This window comes from Myxocyprinus asiaticus, chromosome 3 (assembly GCF_019703515.2).
Source record: "Myxocyprinus asiaticus isolate MX2 ecotype Aquarium Trade chromosome 3, UBuf_Myxa_2, whole genome shotgun sequence".
NCBI lineage: Eukaryota > Metazoa > Chordata > Actinopteri > Cypriniformes > Catostomidae > Myxocyprinus > Myxocyprinus asiaticus.
In genome coordinates, this window is record NC_059346.1 from 37824372 (window position 1) to 37844134 (window position 19763).

Below are 19763 nucleotides of genomic sequence, written 5' to 3' on the forward strand. Positions count from 1 at the left end.
AAAGCAAAAAAATATCTGGATTTAATTCAGTTTATATGCCAAGTGTAAATTGTAAAAATGTCAATCATGTGCTAAAGCTCTGATTAATGTCATAAGGAATTTGAAACATAAACATACAAATATCAAACATTATACATCATGAAGAAAAAAAATTGCATTGTCTACTGGTGCAGAAAACTTGTATAGGTATGAAAATTTTTTACATTGCTTTTGAGTGCTTTTTTCAATACAGAAAACCATTCTATCATTTAGAATACAAACTGTACAAGTCATGTTTGTTTTCATAATATGTGCAATTATTAGTCATAAGCATGTCATACTCAACACTGGATGATGGTTTATTTTTCACGCTGTCCACTACCACCACATGGATCCTGGTTTTTGATTATGAAGGAGGACTGCACAGAGGCAGTCGGGGCAGTGGTTTTTCGGGGCAGTGGTAGCTCAGCGGTTAAGGCTCTGGGTTACTGATCAGAAGGTCGGGGGTTCAAGCCCCAGCACCGCCAAGATGCCACTGTTGGGCCCTTGAGCATGGCCCTTGACCCTATCTGCTCCAGGGGCGCCGTATCATGGCTGACCCTGCACTCTGACCCCAGCCTAGCTGGGATATGTGAAAAAGAAGAATTTCACTGTATATGTGCAAATGTATAATGTGTGATAAATAAAAAGAAAATTATAAAAAAAAAAAAAAAAATTAAAATGACTTCATTTGGTTCTCAGACATTGTTACAGGATGGATGTGACATCAAAGCTAAGAGACCTGCTCTTGAACAGGATGCACTTTAGTGGGAAAACTAAATAAGGCGCTCCGCGAAAAGCTGTATTGGGGACTTGTGGTCATGCATCTGAAGCTCAACAGAAACATTATAAAGCTGTAACAAACACCAGGGATGGAAGTGTTTTTGCATAATTTCAACAACTTTTATTCGATCTTTACTTGGACCCTTTGGAGTCATTAAGGTGGCTGGCTTTCATGCAAATGGATTTCCAAATGGGTCTCTGAAAGGGTCTAATCCAACTGCCTTTATGGGAGGAGCACTCTGCAAAGGTAAAAAAAAAAAAAAAAAATCAGATGTAAGGCTCAGCTATTTTCCAGGATCTCAGAACAAGGGAACCACAAAATACTGTACCTGGTCTCATAGAAACATGTAACTATACCTACATTTTTGCAAAATAATTTTTACATGGCTCTTTGTACATATCACATCAGTCTCCTGTTAAATAAACACTAGAGGTGCTACAACAACAATGACTTGTATTTTCTTTCACACTAATCATGAGTAAAATGGCAGATTAAAAATTAAGAGTGATCAAATAACAAAAGAGCATTGCACTTGCTATACAAAAGACTACACTGTACAAAGTAATTTGGTTCTCAAGTAAATTTGATTAAAAAAATAACATGAAGTTAATAAATATTATGGATATTTCATTTTTGAAATTATGGCTCTGCATTGTATAAAAAAAATATTTTGAGAAAAAGTGTGCTATGTTGTGATTTCATTTATGGACACCAATTCAACTCATAAAATTAAGAGAGAAGACAACCTAATTATTTTGTGAAAATTCATGCATTTTTGTGGTTCAATTTACGGACACCAATTTAACTAATAAAATTAAGAGGGAAGACAACCCAATTATTTTGGAAAATTTGTGTTATTTTGTGATTTGACTTATGGACACCAATTCAACTAATAAAATTGGGAAAATTTGTGTGACTTAAAAACTAATTAATGTTGATCACTTCACATGATTTAATTAAGTAAAAAAAAAAAAAAAAAGGCTTAAAAAGATCTTTAAAATATTGTGCTATGTTGTTACCAAACCTTTTTTAAGCAGTTTCACATAGTACTTTTTACAGTGTAGTTTACAGTGTTGGGTACAAGTCCAGAAGAGCACACAAGTCTACAGGTGAGCTGAAAGTTTCATAGAAGCACCACAAAATAATGCTTTAGCAATTTGTTTTTTTTCATCTTACATTTGCTTTTTATGACACAATTGGTTAGGATTAGGTTTAAGGTTTAGGTTAGGGAGGTTGGCTTTGTTGATTTAAAACTCAATAAAGCATAACCTTAAAGGGGTCACGTCATGAGGAATAAAATTTTCCTTGATAATTTGGCATAAAAAAGGTCATAAAAACATAAGTTTCAGAACCCAATGCAAAAAAAAAAAAAAAAAAAAAAAAAAAAAAGCATTTATTGAAACCAAGCTGCAAAAACACCTTATCAACTTCCTTGGTTTCCCCACATCACTTGGGGGCTCGTTAATTCATGACCGCCTCTACAGCAATGACATCAACGCCTAATTTTACATCACTGCACCCTTGGCCACACCCACTGGTGCTCAGTCGAGAGAGAAACTGAGAGAGAGCAGGACAGATAGGCCTAGTGGCCTAGTATTCTTGCACACCAAATTGGACTTACAAAGGATACCTTTTTCAGCCCATCTGGACTATTTTGAATAATTCTTGTAACATGCACTACACAGACGCCATTGACCATTGTCATGTATCTCGCGCCACTTTTAAAAGATGCTGTGTCAAGTTATAGCTTTTAAAAGGAGACCCCCCTTCCCCCCTGTTTCATTTGGCTGCGCTGCGTCTTGTTATTTTGAGCATAAACATGTCCTGGATGTGTTCTTGTGCCCATATGCGCTATTTTTGTTGTTCTACGTAAACATGCACTAGATGAACGTCTTTGATAATTTTGATGCATTCCCGGCAATGTGCGACACGTTTTAAGAGCGGAACAAGTTCAACAAGTCTTCCTCTGCTCCATTCTATTGCTGCTGCTGGCTGAGAGAACCACGTCCTGTCCTTTGTGTAAACAGACATGGATGTCGTGGATCTGAAGACCAGCTCCTTTCCTCTGGCCTCAGTTGAAGCATCCCAACATCAGAAAAGATCAAGAGACTGAAGTTTAACAGTTCCAGATTGCACCAGTGCAGGATTATACTGTGTATGTCTGGCATGTTTTACATTGATTATACTATATGTGTGCGTGGCTTATTACAGCGTGGATTGCTTGTGAACAAAAGGAACTGTTTATGTACAGATTAAGGACAGTTAAAAACACCACTGGACCCCAATGCAAAACCGTAAGTAACCAAACCATAAGTTTCATTCATGAATGTCTCATCAGATGATGACTGTTTGATATTTATGGTTTATGGTGCTGCTGGGCTTAAGTAAACATTTTGATACATTCATATGCAATGTGTTTCACTGACTTTGTTGATATTGTTATAATCATGTTGGATATGCATTATGTGCAAACCCAGAAAATAGTTTTTGTTGTTGTGGATCTAGTTCATTCTCTCTTCTGAATGAGTTTCAAACATATTTGTCTGTATTTGAGGGGTTATACAATGTTGTCCAATAATATAAGTGGCCGTTTACATTGAGGTCTAAAAAGGAAAGACAGCCAAAAACCGAGCGTGCCAGAGACAGGGTTTAATACCTAATTACTGTATTAACCAAATTCTGACTGTTTTGGTGCAAAAAACTTTATTACTTTAAAAAACTTTACAATTATTAGTGGACCTCAGGGAAAATAATAAAATTAGAAAAAAAAAATGCATGAAATTAACCCCTTTAAAAACCTCATTTGTTTTTATGTCACGTATACTTTTAATGGCACTATTGGTTAGGTTTAGGTTTAAGGTTTTGGTTAGAGAGGTAGGTTTTGTTGATTCAAAACTCAATAGAGCATTAACCCTATAAACCTCATCTGTTTGGGAGAAAACACACAGTGGACATTTCAACTTGCAACTGCCGCAATATGTACTATTATTTTGCAAAAACAGTCACGTAATTTTCATGAGATCAGGCTGATACATTAAAATTTTCATAATGGATTCAAATGATCTGAACACATATACTTACAGTGGCAGGTACAGATGAGCCAAACAGATCTTTTCCAAAGGAGTTGTTGAATGGGTTCTGACCTCCTACATTTGGTGTCTCTGTGTAGTGACAATAATGATTATATGACTACACTGATTACATGACTACAAAAATATAATCAATAGTCATAAGCAGGCCCAGGTGGAATCTGCTGACTTTTATCACATTGTATGTGCTAATTTTGGGGGGAAATCTGCAGAATTCTGTGGAATGGATTTAAACACAACATAAATGTGAGCTGAAAGTACCTCACTCTAATTGGTAGCTGAAATCAAAATCAATTTAACCAAAATGTTTAGTAAATGAACATGTAAGTTGCGGGGATGTGTAGAATTTTATGACTGATGGGCAAAATTCTGATTCTGCTGAAATATGTGGATCCTTCTGTAGAGTTCAGTAGCAACAGATACAGTGTGGGTGTGGTCATAGGCTATGAAATATGAAATAAAAACTGATAAGATTCTAATTAAAAAATAAGGTATGATGTAAAAGCTTACCTTTCCTTGCTGGCACATTTGGTGGCTTTGCCATCTGGAAATCCTTAAACATGTCCTTGATATCTCTCTTCTCTTTTTCCCCTAGAGGATCCAGGTCAACAAAAGCATTACTGTCCACCTTTGGAGCTTCTTTGGTGGGTACAGTCCGAGGAGGAACCTGTGGAGGGGGACTGGAGCTCAGCTGTCCATCAGGCCCAAAGCATGCAGTTGTTGGAGATACACTGGTCTGGAAGGGATTCCCCAGGGTTGTATGTGGGGTCCAGGATGCATTGGATCCACTGGAGACTGGGGTGGGACTCCATGATGGAAGCTGTTGGGTAATGGGAGAGGTTCCAAAACCACCCGGAGTTGTTTCCCAGGCAGGCACAGGAGAAGTAGAGAAGATAGGTGCTTGGGTGAAAGGCTGAGAGACACTGGTGGTGCTGGGAAAGATGGAGGAGAGGGGCTGATTCCATGGATCTGCCCCAGGAGTGGAGACTGAAGGGTGAGGATGTAGAGGCAACCGGTATTAAGAGCAGATATATCAGTGGCGGATTTAGGGACAGGCGGCATTAATTAATACATTTTTAACCAAAAACCTATTAGTGTGGAATTGCATGTTTTACAATTACAATATTCTAGCCTGTCTCTTAGAAATACAAAAAGCATTTTTTTTAAATATAGTTTTAAAATACAACTACCCATCTTAAACCACTTACCAATCACAAACCAAGATTCATGAATGCATGGGCACGACAACACTCATTCTAAGCTCAAATTTGCATTTGTATAAGAAGTGGTGATATTTTGAAAAAGCACAAATATTAAATTATATATTTATTGTCTCGAGCTTCTTACCAAGAGCTGTGAGTATGTCAGTAGAGGTGGGGCTCTTGCTGAAAAGACTGACAGAGTTGACAATGCCATTCTCTGGTTGAGGAGATGGTAATTCGGATTGGTTAGGAGAAGCAAATGGATCTGTCCCAGGTTTTTCATTTGAAGGCGACTTCAGAACAGGGATTAAACAAGCATGATAAGTTATTATATGAAACATAGTATTACCTTTTCCACCAGAGAAATGCACTGGAAAATATTCACATGTAACATGATTGAGAAGACATTAGCAAATCAATCCTTACCTTATAGGCACAAATCACTGAAGCATTAAAAATTGAGGTAAACAACATTACCAGATCATGAGGTGGTGTTGCATATATTTCAATTCAAATCAGAGAGCTTAAAAGGACATGCAAATTTTGAATCATCAAAACCAGAGAGATGCAAATTTTCATGTTGTTCCAAATTCGTATGACTTTCATTCTTCCGTGGAACACAAAAGGAGATGTTAGGCAGAATTTTAGAGACTGATAGTCTCAGTAACCATTCACTTTCATTGCATTTTTTTTCTATACAGTGAAAGTGAATGGTGACTGAGGCTGTCATTCTGCCTATCATTCCTTTTTGTGTTCTGAGAAAGTCATATAGGTTTGGAACAACATGAGGGTGAAAATGATGACCATATTTTTATTTTGGGGTAAACTATTCTTTTAATATTAGTGAGAAAAACATCCTACAGAGGTCTGTGGCTCAAATAACTTATGATCTGAAACAAAACCTCACCTTTACACTCCTCCTCCCCCTCCCTGCTTTTGTATTGAGTGGAGGAGGGCTTATAATGACTGCATCCATGGCTTGATTGACAGGCAGTTCACCAATGCTTCCATTCTCATGCTTTACTCCGTTCTGCACTGGCTGCATCTTCTCAGACCCTCCCAGCAGTGGATTAGGTGTCACATGCCCATGTCCATTCTGCTCCCGAATTGGCACAGTCTTCTGAGTCCAGGCTGTTGCTTCCACAACTCTACCATCTAAAGGCCACTGGCCATTACTCAGGGCCTGGATGACTGTCCTGTTGGAGAGCTGGTCAAACTGCTGGCCCAAGTAGTCAGAGTCACCATTCTTAGGGCCACCATTGAAATAACTATTAGGGCTGTGGTTGGCTGTGGCAGGGTCTTCCCTGATTGGCTGGTCGCTCCTTTTGGAAAATGGGTCATCACTGAATGGGTCATGGATAGGGGTAGGGAAGAAGTTGAGCTGAGAGGAGAAGGGGTTCTCAGGCGAGAGGCTGGGCAGGGGTCTGGGGACAGAAGTTGAGGTGAAGGGGTTTCCTTTAACACAATTTTGATTGCTGTCTATCTCAGTGGACAGATCCATCAAGAGGATGTCCTCAGACTCCTGAAAGAAGATGTGTAAGCCGATAAGATAAATATGTTGGCTGAAGTCAATAATTAATACATGCACTTTTTTGTGGTATACAGTTGAAGTTTACATACATTTAGGCTGAAGTTATTAAAACTCATTTTTTTAACACTCCACAGATTTAATATTAGCAAACTATAGTTTGGGCAAGTCATTTAGGACATCTACTTTGTGCATGACATTAGTAATTTTTCCAACGATTGTTTACAGACAGATTGTTTCACTTTTAATTTGGCTATATCACAATTCCAGTGGGTCAGAAGTTTACATACACTAAGTTAACTGTGCCTTTAAGCAGCTTGGAAAACTCCAGAAAATTATGTCAAGCCTTTAGACAATTAGCCAATTAGCTTCTGATAGGAGGTGTACTGAATTGGAGGTGTACCTGTAGATGTATTTTAAGGCCTACCTTCAAAGTCAATGCCTCTTTGCTTGACATCATGGGAAAATCAAAAGAAAAAAAAAATTGTGGACCTCAACAAGTCTGGTTCATCCTTGGGAGCAATTTCCAAATGCCTGAAGCTACCACATTCATCAGTACAAACAATAGTATGCGAGTATAAACACCATGGGACCACGCAGCCATCATACTGCTCAGGAAGGAGACGCATTCTGTCTCCTAGAGATGATGTAGTTTGGTGCAAAAAGTGCAAATCAATCCCAGAACAACAGCAAAGGGCCTTGTGAAGATGCTGGAAGAAACAGGTAGACAAGTATCTATATCCACAGTAAAACAAGTCCTATATTGACATAACCTGAAAGGCTGCTCAGCAAGGAAGCCACTGCTCCAAAACCGCCATAAAAAAGCCAGACTATAGTTTACAAGTGCATATGGGGACAAAGATCTTACTTTTTGGAGAAATGTCCTCTGGTCTAATTAAAGAAAAAAATGTAACTGTTTGGCCATAATGACCATTGTTATGTTTGGAGAAAAAGGGTGAGGCTTGCAAGCCAAAGAACACCATCCCAACTGTGAAGCATGGGGGTGGCAGCATCATGTTGTGGGGGTGCTTTGCTGCAGGAGGGACTGGTGCACTTCACAAAATAGATGGCATCATGAGGAAGGAAAATTATGTGGATATATTGAAGCAACATCTCAAGACATCAGCCAGGAAGTTAAAGTTTGGTCACAAATGGGTCTTCCAAATGGACAATGATACCTCCAAAGCTGTGGCAAAATGGCTTAAGGGCAACAAAGTCAAGGTATTGGAGTGGTCATCACAAAGCCCTGACCTCAGTCCGACAGAACATTTGTGGGCAGAACTGAAAAAGCGTGTGCGAGCAAGGAGGCCTACAAACCAGTTACACCAGTTCTGTCTGGAGGAATGGGCCAAAATTCTAGCAACTTATTGTGAGAAGCTTGTGGAAGGCTACCCAAAACATTTGACCCAAGTTAAACAATTTAAAGGCAATGCTACCAAATACTAACAAAGTCTATGTAAACTTCTGACCCACTGGGAATGTGATGAAAGAAATAAAAGCTGAAATAAATCATTCTCTCTACTATTATTCTGACATTTCACATTCTTAAAATAAAGTAGTGATCCTAACTGACCTAAGACAGTGAATGTTTTCTACAATTAAATGTCATGAATTGTGAAAAACTGAGTTTAAATGTATTTGACTAAGGTGTATATAAACTTCTGGCTTCAACTGTACATGAAGTGAAGTCATGCATGAAGTACAATAAACTTGCTCCATAGGTAGATGCTGTGTAGCCTAATAAATAGGACTCCCACACATTTGGACCAATGCTTTTCCTTGACCAATGTTCATTCTAGCCAGTACATATATTTTTTTTAAATCATTGTATACAGATCGCTGGGGCACATTTTATTTGTGTGGGAGGTACCAATTGGTTTGGAATTTATAGATTTAAAAAAGGCATGTAAAAAATTATTTAAACAACTACGCGTGTTATTGTTCAAATGTTACCACACATAATTGATGGATACAAAATGGATGAATGAATGTCACAATTGTTATATATATATATATATATATATATATATATATATATATATATATATATATATATATATATATTTTTTTTTACTTGACATTACCTTAACTTGATCTCTCACAGCCATTGCAGTGTTTAACAAAAGAACAGAACAATGCATCAACATCATTTCTAAAAAAAAACCTAATTAAAAGTGTCTATAATATTATTAAATGAATGTAAACATCAAGCAAAAAATAACAATGTATGCTAACAGAGACTGATTTCTTCTTGTATTTTCTGTAGAAAGATGAATTCGTTCTGTGGTTACTTGCAAAAACATATACCTCACATGCAGCACAGTCAACAGTTTCAGAGGCATTAGAATCCATCATATAGAGGAAAAACCTGCCTCATACGGCCTAAAAGCACCTCTAGTGAGCAATTCCTCACCCAACAACTAAGCCTTGTTGAATTTCTTGTGCTTGTTATTTTTATTGGCCTGTGCCCAGGTCCTCATGACCACCTTTTCTTCATTTGAGGTTAATCAGGCACTTTGTGAGAACACAACCAGAGGCCAAACAAGGACAAAAAGCAGGATATGAGAGGTTATGATGTCTGAATGGCACTAGTCTCTTTCAAAAAGTGTAATACTGTGTCTCATTTGGATAATGTTACTTTGGTCTGGTAAACGAGTTGGTGTATTCACTGTATAATAGATTATACAGTGGACTCTCATGTTGTTTCAAACCTGTATGACTTTCTTTTTTTGTGGAACACAAAAGGAGATATTAGGCAGAATGACAGCCTCAGTTAACATTTACTTTAATTGCATCTTTTTTCTATACAGTCAGCGTGTTAACATGCACATCGATATGCTGATCACTATCAAAAATCAAATCCATGCAAACATGGGGAGAACATGCAAACTCCACACAGAAAGGCCCAGTTGAGCTGGGACTCAAACCCAGGACCTTTTTGCTGTGAGGCAACAATGCTACCCACCATGCCCACATTCCTGTATTAAAAATCTTTATTTGTGTTCTGCAGAAGAAAGAATTTCAAACACATCAGGAATGAAAGTGAGTAAATGATGAGTGATTTTTTTTGTATTTTTGGGTGAAATATTCCTTAAAGCATAATCAGCATAAGATCATGCATGTAAATGTGCTCAATGGTTACTGAGGCTATCAATCTTCTTAACATCTCCTTTTTCATTTCACAGAAGATAGAAGGTCATACATGTTTGGAACAACATGAGGGTGAGTAAATGACAGCATTTTCATTTTTGTGTGAACTATCCCTTTAAATAATGTTAGTGTGCCTTTTTGTGCTTTACACTCAATTAAAACATGTTGTTGTAGCCTAACTGGAAGAGTATTGCACTAGCAATGCCAAGGTTAAAGATTCAATTCCCAGGGAATACACACATACTGCTAAAACCACTGCAAGTTGCTTTGGGTAAAGCATCTGTCAAATGCATTAATGTAAATGTAATACAGCAGAGTATGCAATAAAGTAGAATGTCACTGTACATACAAAACATTAATAAGCAGACTTTTGAGTTAAAATGTCTTTAAAAAAAAAACCTGTATTAGTATATATACAGTCTTGTAACATCAATATGCATTGACTGATTCTGTTTAGTCTTGCCCAAAGGTCTTACCGAGGGAGAGTTTAAGTCAGGTGGGGTTGACATGTCTCCAAACAAGTCCAGCTGTTCAACACCCTGTAACAGAGTTGAAAAACATGAACCTGAGCAGACTAACTCTGTGCCAGACAGAGTCAGAGCAACCAAACATCAAAGAGAAGAGCTATTCATACTAAGTTGCCAAAACACAGAAGGCAGATAAATGAAAGGAACTGAGGAGTGGAGAGAATGAGGAGAATTCTGTTTTTTCAAAGACTGTGAGTAAAAGGAGTGGAGTAAGAATAGCCGAAGCTGCTATGTGATGCATCTCAGAGATTTCCTGTCTGCTAACTTCATTAGCTTTTGCCCCCTGAGGAGAGTAGTTTAAGTGCAGTGTGGTGTTTCTGAACACAACATGAAGACAACCCAGCAGGGGGCATTATGAACCAGGCCAGAGAAAGAAAGAGAATTCTACTGACATATGTTACAGTGAATGTGGAGACTTCAGGATAGTGGTCACTAAAAAAAGTCTTTCACAGGGGGTTGAGAGCTCTGTTGACCATCTGGTTGGTAGATGTAAACTACATCGCAATGTATTCTTAGTAACCATATGATGAAATAATGCCTACTCACTTTTCTGTCACTGTGTAAGGCTTCAGTGCCATTCTGTGGGGGAAAGATTGACAGTAATTGAGATATACAGCTCTGGAAAAAATTAAGTGACCACTGCAAAATGATCAGTTTCTCAGGATTTTTTATGTATAGGTATGTGTTTGTGTAAGATGAACATTTTTGTTTTATTTTATAAAGTACTGACAATATTTCTCCCAAATTCCAAATGAAAATATTGTCATTTAGAGCATTTATTTGCAGAAAATGACAACTGGTCAAAATAACAAAAAAGATGCAGTGTTTTCAGACCTCGAATAATGCAAAGAAAGTTAATATTCATTTTTAAACAACACAATACTAACGTTTTAACTTAGGAAGAGTTCAGAAATCAGTATTTGGTGGAATAACCCTGATTTTCAATCACAGCTTTCATGTGTCTTGTCATGCTCTCTACCTGTCTTTCACATTGCTGTTGGGTGACATTATGCCACTCCTGGTGCAAAAATTAAAGCAGCTCGGCTTTGTTTGATGGCTTGTGGCCATCCATCTTCCTCTTAATCACATTCCAGAGGTTTTCAATGGGGTTCAGGTCTGGAGATTGGGCTGGCCATGACAGGGTCTTGATTGACCTGGCTGTGTGGCATGGAGCATTGTCCTGCTGGAAAAACCAATCCTCAGAGTTGGGGAACATTGTCAGAGCAGAAGGAAGCAAGTTCTCTTCCACGATAACCTTGTACATTGTTTGATTCATGCGTCCTTCACAAAGACCAATCTGCCCGATTCCAGCCTTGCTGAAGCACCCCAGATCATCACCGATCCTTCACCAAATTTCACAGTGGGTGCGAGACACTGTGGCTTGTAGACCTCTCCAGGTCTCCGTCTAACCATTAGACGACCAGGTGGAGGATCGGTGATGATCTGGGGGTGCTTCAGCAAGGCTGGAATCGGGGTCATTCATCTTTGTGAAGGATGCATGAATCAAGCCACGTACAAGGTTATCCTGGAAGAAAACTTGCTTCCTTCTGCTCTGACAATGTTCCCCAACTCTGAGGATTGTTTTTTCCAACAGGAAAATGCTTTATGCCAAACAGCCAGGTAAATCAAGGTGTTGATGGAGGACCACCAGATCAAGACCCTGTCATGGCCAGCCCAATCTTTAGACCTGAACCCCATTGAAAGCCTCTGGAATGTGATCAAGCAGAAGATGGATGTAGGGCTGGGCGATATGTAAAAATTATTTTATCGATAATCGCCTTAAAAATTATCGCGATATACGATTACATCGTCAACCCCTTTGCCGAGGGTCAGTAAAAAATTTTTGCTTTAAAAATTTAATTAATTTGTTGAAACACGAAAAACATAAAAGACATCTCAAAATTCAAATTTCACTTTAAATAAAAAAGAAAAAAAAAAGAAAAAAAAAGCAATAAAATAACGAAGTGATTAAAAAATCTTATTTAACCAACTTATTTAAACATTTACCTTCTCCAACGGCTCCATTTGCCATCACGCAAGTATCCGTCAATGACACAAGGTGGAAAATTACTAATAGCCTACAGATTAAGAACTAAAGACAATTATAAATGTAAAGACAATGATAATCAAAATAAATTAGCCTAATAAATTCCCTTGTGTTCCCAAAATAATGCTGGCAAATGCGTGTTCTTATTGAATTTGTGTTTGTATTGCGTTTTGGTAATACAGTTAATGCTGCCTAAAGAAAAGAAAATAGTACTCAATTTTAGGTTCAAGGTGAACGTGTCTTGTATTACTTTATGATTTAATCACTTTTGTCTTTGTTTAATACAAAGATATATATTACTGAACCTGCAGAGCTGTGTTCACAATGCATGCTAACCACGTGGAAATAAAGCGAACTAAACTCTGCACCTCCTGAGATCATTTGCAGCATTCTCATAGACTACATTATTCTTGCAAACAGTTTTCAGACAAATGAAACAGAGATAAAAAGAGTGAAAACTCATTACATGTGCGTGTTCCATGAGACAGGCTCACGCTGTACGCCTCTGAGCAAACAGTGAATCAGACACAAGCATTGATGGCTTTTCTTTTGTCTGTTCTTAAAAATATTATAAAGTGCATTTCTTCAAGCACGTGTCTTTGTGGCTAACAGCATTTGTTGTCATGTGTCACTCCGAGACGTCTTACAGGTCACCTGACTGTTGTGGTTAGATGAGCAAAATGACCCATGCTTGAAATACATTTGGACAATAAGCTTGCGAACTGGATTCAGCCTCGTCGCATTTTGCGGGTGGCGGGTGCTAGTTTCACACCCTGGCCACTGTTTTATATTTGGTGACTTCCCAGATCAATGATTTTGCCATTTCCCGATACTGTCAATCATTGTCTTTCAATGAGTGTCAGCATCGGGATCTTTGTAAGACATCATTGATATCCGATAACATCGTCCTATCGCCCAGCCCTAGATGGATCACCACAAGCCCAAAAAAAGCCGAGCTGCTTGAATTTTTGCACCAGGAGTGGCATAAAGTCACCCAACAGCAATGTGAAAGACTGATAGAGAGCATGCCAAGACGCATGAAGCTGTGATTGAAAATCAGGGTTATTCCACCAAATACTGATTTCTGAACTCTTCCTAACTTAAAATATTAGTATTGTGTTGTTAAAAAATGAATAAAAACTTGTTTTCTTTGCATTATTCGAGGTCTGAAAACACTGCATATTTTTTGTTATTTTGACCAGTTGTCATTTTCTGCAAATAAATGCTCTAAATAACAATATTTTTTTTTTTGGAATTTGGGAGAAATGTTGTCAGTACTTTATAGAATACAACAAAAATGTTACATTTACTCAAACACATACCTATAAATACTAAATCCAGATAAACTGATAATTTTGCAGTGGTGTCTTAATTGTTTTCCAGAGCTGTAGGTTGCACTGGCAAAAACAATATGATATATACATTCTGCAGCTGTTTTATTTAATATATGTCAATACCCACCTCCAACACTTTATTTAATTCAAGAAGAAAGAAAGTCATACGAGTTTGAGATGACACATGGGTGAGTAAATGATGAGAGAATTATCAATTTTGGGCTAACTATTTCTTTAACATGTGTTCTTGCTTTACTGTGGTGGTGACAAATCTCAGTACTCAAGGGGGCAATAGAGTTACCTTCAAAAGTCTGTGCCATTAAACTGGATGCATTATCATTATTCAGGTAAGCTGCTATAAAAACAGTATATTAACTTTACCTTACTTGCTCAGCAATATTTTATTCAAACTGTTGCTCCACCATGGCAGTAGTTGGCTTGAAAGAGAAAACTTACCATAAAAACAAACAGTTCACACTAATGTCCACTATAGCGCCCCTTGCGGCAATGTTAAGAATGTAACGAGTACTTGCACTGTGTTATGAATTGCGGTCTGACATATTTTGGAATGCAATAACGCACAGAATAGAGCTTGCCTAGCTAGAATGTATCTGCATTCACATACTGGGGTAGAGTATATTTCGGCCTTTAAGCTGCAAGCTACCCATCAAGAGATTGAAAAACACTAAAACACAGATGTACAGAAACTCACACTATATGGCAATTTTCAAGTGAGCTAGAAAATAATGGGCACACATTAATGTGGTATAAATTAATACACTAATGTGGTATAAATAAATGTTTGAGTAATTAAGTGATACTGAATGGCTCATATCCGAATGGGTCTATTTTCCCTGCTAAAAACCGGGAAAACAGCATAGCTAGTCATCAGCATATGTTTTGTTTTCAATGCTGGTCCACAACAGTGGTGCTGGTGTTCTAACAAGGCTTTTTGACAAGCTTAATCAGAACAACTTTCTTGGTTAACCAGCATGTTTTGCTGGTGAACAACATGGCTATGCTGGTCCACCAGATAGACCAGGATCAAACTAGCACTAACCAGCACAAACCAGCCTAGACTACCATGGGAATAGCATGCTGGTCTTGTCAGCAGGGTTTACATTTATTTTGCAGGGGTCGTTTACCTTCTTGGAACCTTCAACTTCTTTTTTCTTCATTTTGAAGATTAACTGAAAAAGATCCTTCAGGTCAATAACAAGAGGCTCCGCCTGAGTGGAAACACAAACAGTGTGTGAAACAGCATGTTTCCAAAAGGTTTAAGAGTTAATGTTTGTTGTTCAAGGATGTGTTTTGTGTGTATTTATGAACTACTGGGAAATGTGAATGAGAACTACAGAAAGAGAGAGATAATGGAAAGAACAAGAGAGTTTGTGTGCCCAAGGCATGAATGTGTGAAAAAGGAAAGAGCAATGCTCTATAAAATCTCAATGGACCTGCTGTGCAGTTTTAATGGCGAAGAACTGGTGCTGGCCCTCTGCACCACACACATAGCCAAACGCTCTGCCGTCAGTAACATCTCGTGCAATGAAGGAGATCTTATTCACAGCATGCTCCAGTATTGTAGCCTGAGGAAATCAAAACCAACAACAATACATACTGTATATAAGATATATTAAAAAGATACTTCACCCGAAAATGGAAATTCTGTCATCATTTACTCACCCTCATGTCGTTTCAAACCCATATGACTCTCTTTCTTCTGCGGAACACAAAAGGATATACGGTATTTTAAAGCTGCACTATGTAAGATTTTTTTGGTTAAAAATGAACAAATTGCCATTATTGATTGAGTACATAAACAATCAGTGTTCAAAACAATGTTCTTACCTAACCCGATTAACTACTGTAAGCCTATAAAAAAAAAAAAAAAATGTATTTTGAGCTGTTGGGTCCGATTTGGCACACATCCTTGTGTCATTACATCATGTCCGTGAAAATATGAAAGAAGAACTGGCTGTCTCATTCCCATGTAAACAGTAGATGATGGTAATGCACAGTTTTAGTTTGCGAGTAGCCATTAAAAAGAAGAAACTACAGTTCAGTCAAGTCACACTCACACGGTTCGGGACAGCATCACAACAGTCTGGATGGATGTTTATCTGTTATCCGTTTGGCGAAGTTGTTTACCTGTTTTAATGCTTGGATATGTTGTCTGGTAGGGTTGCTGAAGATAAAATTGCTTGTCATGCTTGTATGAATCGAACAATACTTGTGTATTAACCAATCGCAATGTATCTACGTTGTCGGGAGAAGTTACTGTGGCATGTTTATTAATATTTATGACTTCTGAAATTGACTTCTTGTAACTGTTATATTGCATTTATAAGCATATTAAAGTCATGTTTAATAAAGTATATTTTATCCCCATCATTATTGAATCCTTGGCTTGTTTTATGTTTTTAGTTTACTGTGTTATTGTGAACATTGCATGGACATACTATTATAGTATTACAGTTCACTTGCATTATTAACTGAGGCTGTACAATATAATATAAAAATAATAAAGTCTTCTATTTAATTCTTATCAGCTATATCATGAGTATCACCTCTTAAATTGATGTGTAGTACAATACAAACATTAATAGCAGATAAAACACTTCAATAATAATTGTAAAATAAACTGGTAATACTGTTATACCCTGTTCTCTATTTAAAAGCACTTTGAGTATAGTGTCAGAAAAGCACTATAAGTGTAAAATTCATTCATTCAAAATATGTGAATACGAATGTCGTTTATCTTCATCATAGCAATTAATATTTTTAAATGTTTAATCGTATTACATTATATCAACATAAAAATAGCACATTGTGACTCCGGCTCTGAATATCTCCAGTCATGATCACACACAGGCAATGTCAAGGTAAGCTCAAATAATGAGATTCATCCGCCAGAAGAGCAGTGCTGAAACATGACTCACGTTTAGTGTTCTTCAGCAAATTGCTTGCAATTTTAAGTTTCAACCACTGATGTCGTTAGAGAGCACAAAGTTACGTAGTGCAGCTTTAAAGAATATCGCAATATCTCATTTCCATACAATAGGAAAGTCATGCAGGTTCAGAACCATGAGGTTGAGTAAATAATGACTGAATTTTCATTCTTGTCTTTACTTAGACTGATGTGACAATTATTAATGAGTGAGAGAAACTCACCCCTGTTTTCTCATCTGTAACAGTGATTCCTGAGAGAGAGATGTTCACCCAAACTCTTTGCTTGTGTTTGCCCTGAGAGCGAGCAGCTGCTGCCTTGCCCTGTCATTACAGAGACAATAGGTTTTTAATCACTTAATAAACAAAAATAATTTTTGACTTCTTGATTTAGGGTGTGGTCAGTGTCCTGTGGCTGCTAAATAAATCTGTCTATAAACAATTGTTTGAATTGAGTCAGGGCTCTTGAGGGGGTTAGCATGACTGTGCAGTACAAAGATAAACATTGAGATAATGATAGTAATTGAAGTGTATGAACAATTATAAATGAAAGAAGATCTCGGTTAAAAGAAGTAGCTACTTATAAGTTGGATCATGAACATTTATTTAAATATGTGGCAGCCAGAGAAGAATGGGCTTCCCCTGCTGAGTCTTGGTTATTTTTCTTTAAAAATCCAAATCATCTTAGTGATATTTTTCTTCCCAGAGTTGTATTTTGCTTACTTACTGAGGACATAAAGGTACTATTTTCTATAAAGCTTTGATATAGCATGTATTTTGAAAAGTGTGTTACAAATAAAACTGACCTGACTTAATCCAGGGGGATTGTGCCTGCCATTAGGCTACTGGATGCCACCTAAAATGGAAAGTACACTGCCTGGCCAAAAAAAGTAGCATACTCTAATATTTCGTTGGACCGCCTTTAGCTTTGATTAAGCCTTACATTTATAGTGGCATTGTTTCGACAAACTTATGCAACGTCACAACATTTAATTAAATTTTTGGCCGAGATCTTGTATTGATGACAGGAGAGTCGAACCACTCTGTAAAGCCTTCTCCAGCACATCCCAAAGACTTTCAAAGGGGTTAAGGTCAGGACTCTGTGGTGGCCAATTCATGTGTGAAAATGATTCCTCACAAAAAAAAAAATCCATTGATGGGATAATCTGGTCATTCAGTACATTCAGGTAGTCAGCTGACTTCATTTTATTGCTGCATAACGTTATTGAGCCTAGACCTCACCAACTGAAGAAACCCCAGATCATAACATTGCCTCCAGAGGCTTGTACAGTCGGCACTATGCATGATGGGTCCATCACTTCATGCGCTTCCCTTCTTACCCTGACGTGCCCATCGCTTTGGAATAGGGTAAATCTGAACTCATCAGACCACGTGAGCTATTTCCATTGCTCCACAGTCCAATCTTTATGCTCCCTAGCAAACTGAAGTAATTTTTTCCAATTAGCCTCACTAACAAGTGACATTCATGTGGTCACACAGCTGTTCAGTTCTTGTCACATTGTGCATGTGGAAATGCTCTTACTTTCACTATTAAACATAGCCGTGAGTTCTACTGTTGATTTTTTATGATGTGACCAAGCGTTTTAGTGATCTCCGATCACGATCATTCAACCTTTTTTCCGACCACATTTCTTCCGCGAAGCTGATGGTTCACCACTATCCTTCCAGGTTTTAATCAGAGTCAGAATCAAAATGAGCTTTACTGCCAAGTGTTCTCACGTACACAAGGAATTTGTTTTGGTGATAGGAGAAACAAGTGCACACAGAACATTACAGTGAGATACAGAATATAAAACAAGGTAAGAGTATAAATAGACATACAAATAATAGGACATATAACAGAATGGCGTATGTACATGTGCAATGTATGTGTCTTGTGCCTGGATGTCCTGGTGCTCAGTGCTCAGTGCTCTGTAGCGCCGGCCAGAGGGCAACAGTTCAAAGAGGTAGTGGGCAGAGTGTGTGGGGTCCAGAGTGATTCTACCTGCACATTTCCTCACTCTGGATATGTACAGGTCTTGGAGGGTGGGCAGGGGGGCACAGATAATCCTCTCAGCAGTCCTGACTGTCCGCTGTAGTTTCCTTCTGTCTGATTTGGTGGCTGAACCAAACCAGACAGTTATCGATGTACAAAGGACAGACCGAGTAGAATTGTGTCAGCAGCTCCTGTGGCAGGTTGGACTTCCTCAGCTGGTGAAGGAAGTACAGCGTCTGCTGAGCCTCCTTCACAATGGAGTCTATGTGGGTGTCCCACTTCAGGTCCTGAGAGATGGTAGAGCCCAGGAACCTGAATGACTCCACTGCTGCAACAGTGCTGTTCAGGGTGGTGAGGGGAGGAGAGCGGGGGAATTTCTCCTTAAGTCCACTATCTTCTCCATTGTTTTGAGCGTGTTCAGCTCAAGTTTGTTGTGACCACACCAGACAGCTAGCTGATCAACCTCCCATCTGTTTGCAGACTCATCACCATCGCGGATGAGGCAGATGACCGTGGTGTCATCTGCAAACTTCAGGAGCTTGACAGTGGGGTCTTTTGCAGTGCAGTCATTTGTGTACAAGGAGAAGAGCAGTGGAGAGAGAACGCATCCCTGAGGAGCACCAGTGCTAATAGTGAGGGTTCCGGATGTGAGTTTCCCCAGTCTCACTAGCTGCTGCCTATCTGTCAGAAAGCTGGTGATCCATCCACAGATTGGGGTGGGCACGGAGAGCTGGGTCAGTTTGGTTGAGAGAAGATCAGGCATGAAGGTATTGAAGGCTGAACTGAAGTCCACAAATAGGATCCTTGCATAAGTCCCAGGTCTGTCGAGATGTTGCAGGATATAATGCAGTCCCATATTGACAGCATCATCCACAGACCTGTTTGCTCGGTAAGCAAACTCAAGGGGGTCCAGTGATGTCCTTTAGGTAGGCCAAAACCAGTCTCTCAAACGACTTCATGACCACAGATGTGAGAGCGGCAGGTCTGTAGTCATTAAGTCCTGTGACTTAATGACTAAGCATTGGAGAGTTCTTAATCCAATTCCAGTGATTTCAGCAATCTCCTTAGTTGTTTTCTTTGTTTGATGCAGGCCAATAATTTACCCCTTCTGAAACACAGTAACAAATCTTCCACGACCACGG

General features: G+C 38.5%; 1 protein-coding gene across 3 annotated transcripts in view; it reads right to left on the minus strand.

Moving 5' to 3' along the window:
* Window positions 1-703: 703 nt before the first annotated feature.
* The window catches only part of LOC127424536 (disabled homolog 2-like), a 46504-nt gene continuing 27444 nt past the window's right edge, over window positions 704-19763 (minus strand). Inside the window, exons 1-11 of one of the 3 annotated variants that reach the window (XM_051669879.1) lie at window positions 15528-15547; window positions 15363-15399; window positions 15134-15265; window positions 14825-14908; window positions 10845-10877; window positions 10248-10310; window positions 6001-6615; window positions 5239-5386; window positions 4402-4878; window positions 3884-3963; window positions 704-1040 (exon numbers count right to left, since the gene is read on the minus strand). In XM_051669879.1, coding sequence (XP_051525839.1) covers window positions 972-1040; window positions 3884-3963; window positions 4402-4878; window positions 5239-5386; window positions 6001-6615; window positions 10248-10310; window positions 10845-10877; window positions 14825-14908; window positions 15134-15265; window positions 15363-15368 — 1707 coding nt within the window. In that variant the 5' untranslated portion in view covers window positions 15369-15399; window positions 15528-15547 and the 3' untranslated portion in view covers window positions 704-971. Of the gene's footprint in view, window positions 1041-3883; window positions 3964-4401; window positions 4879-5238; window positions 5387-6000; window positions 6616-10247; window positions 10311-10844; window positions 10878-14824; window positions 14909-15133; window positions 15266-15362; window positions 15400-15527; window positions 15548-16850; window positions 16950-19763 lie in introns of those variants that run through there. The other 2 variants (XM_051669869.1, XM_051669889.1) reach the window with 2 other exon arrangements.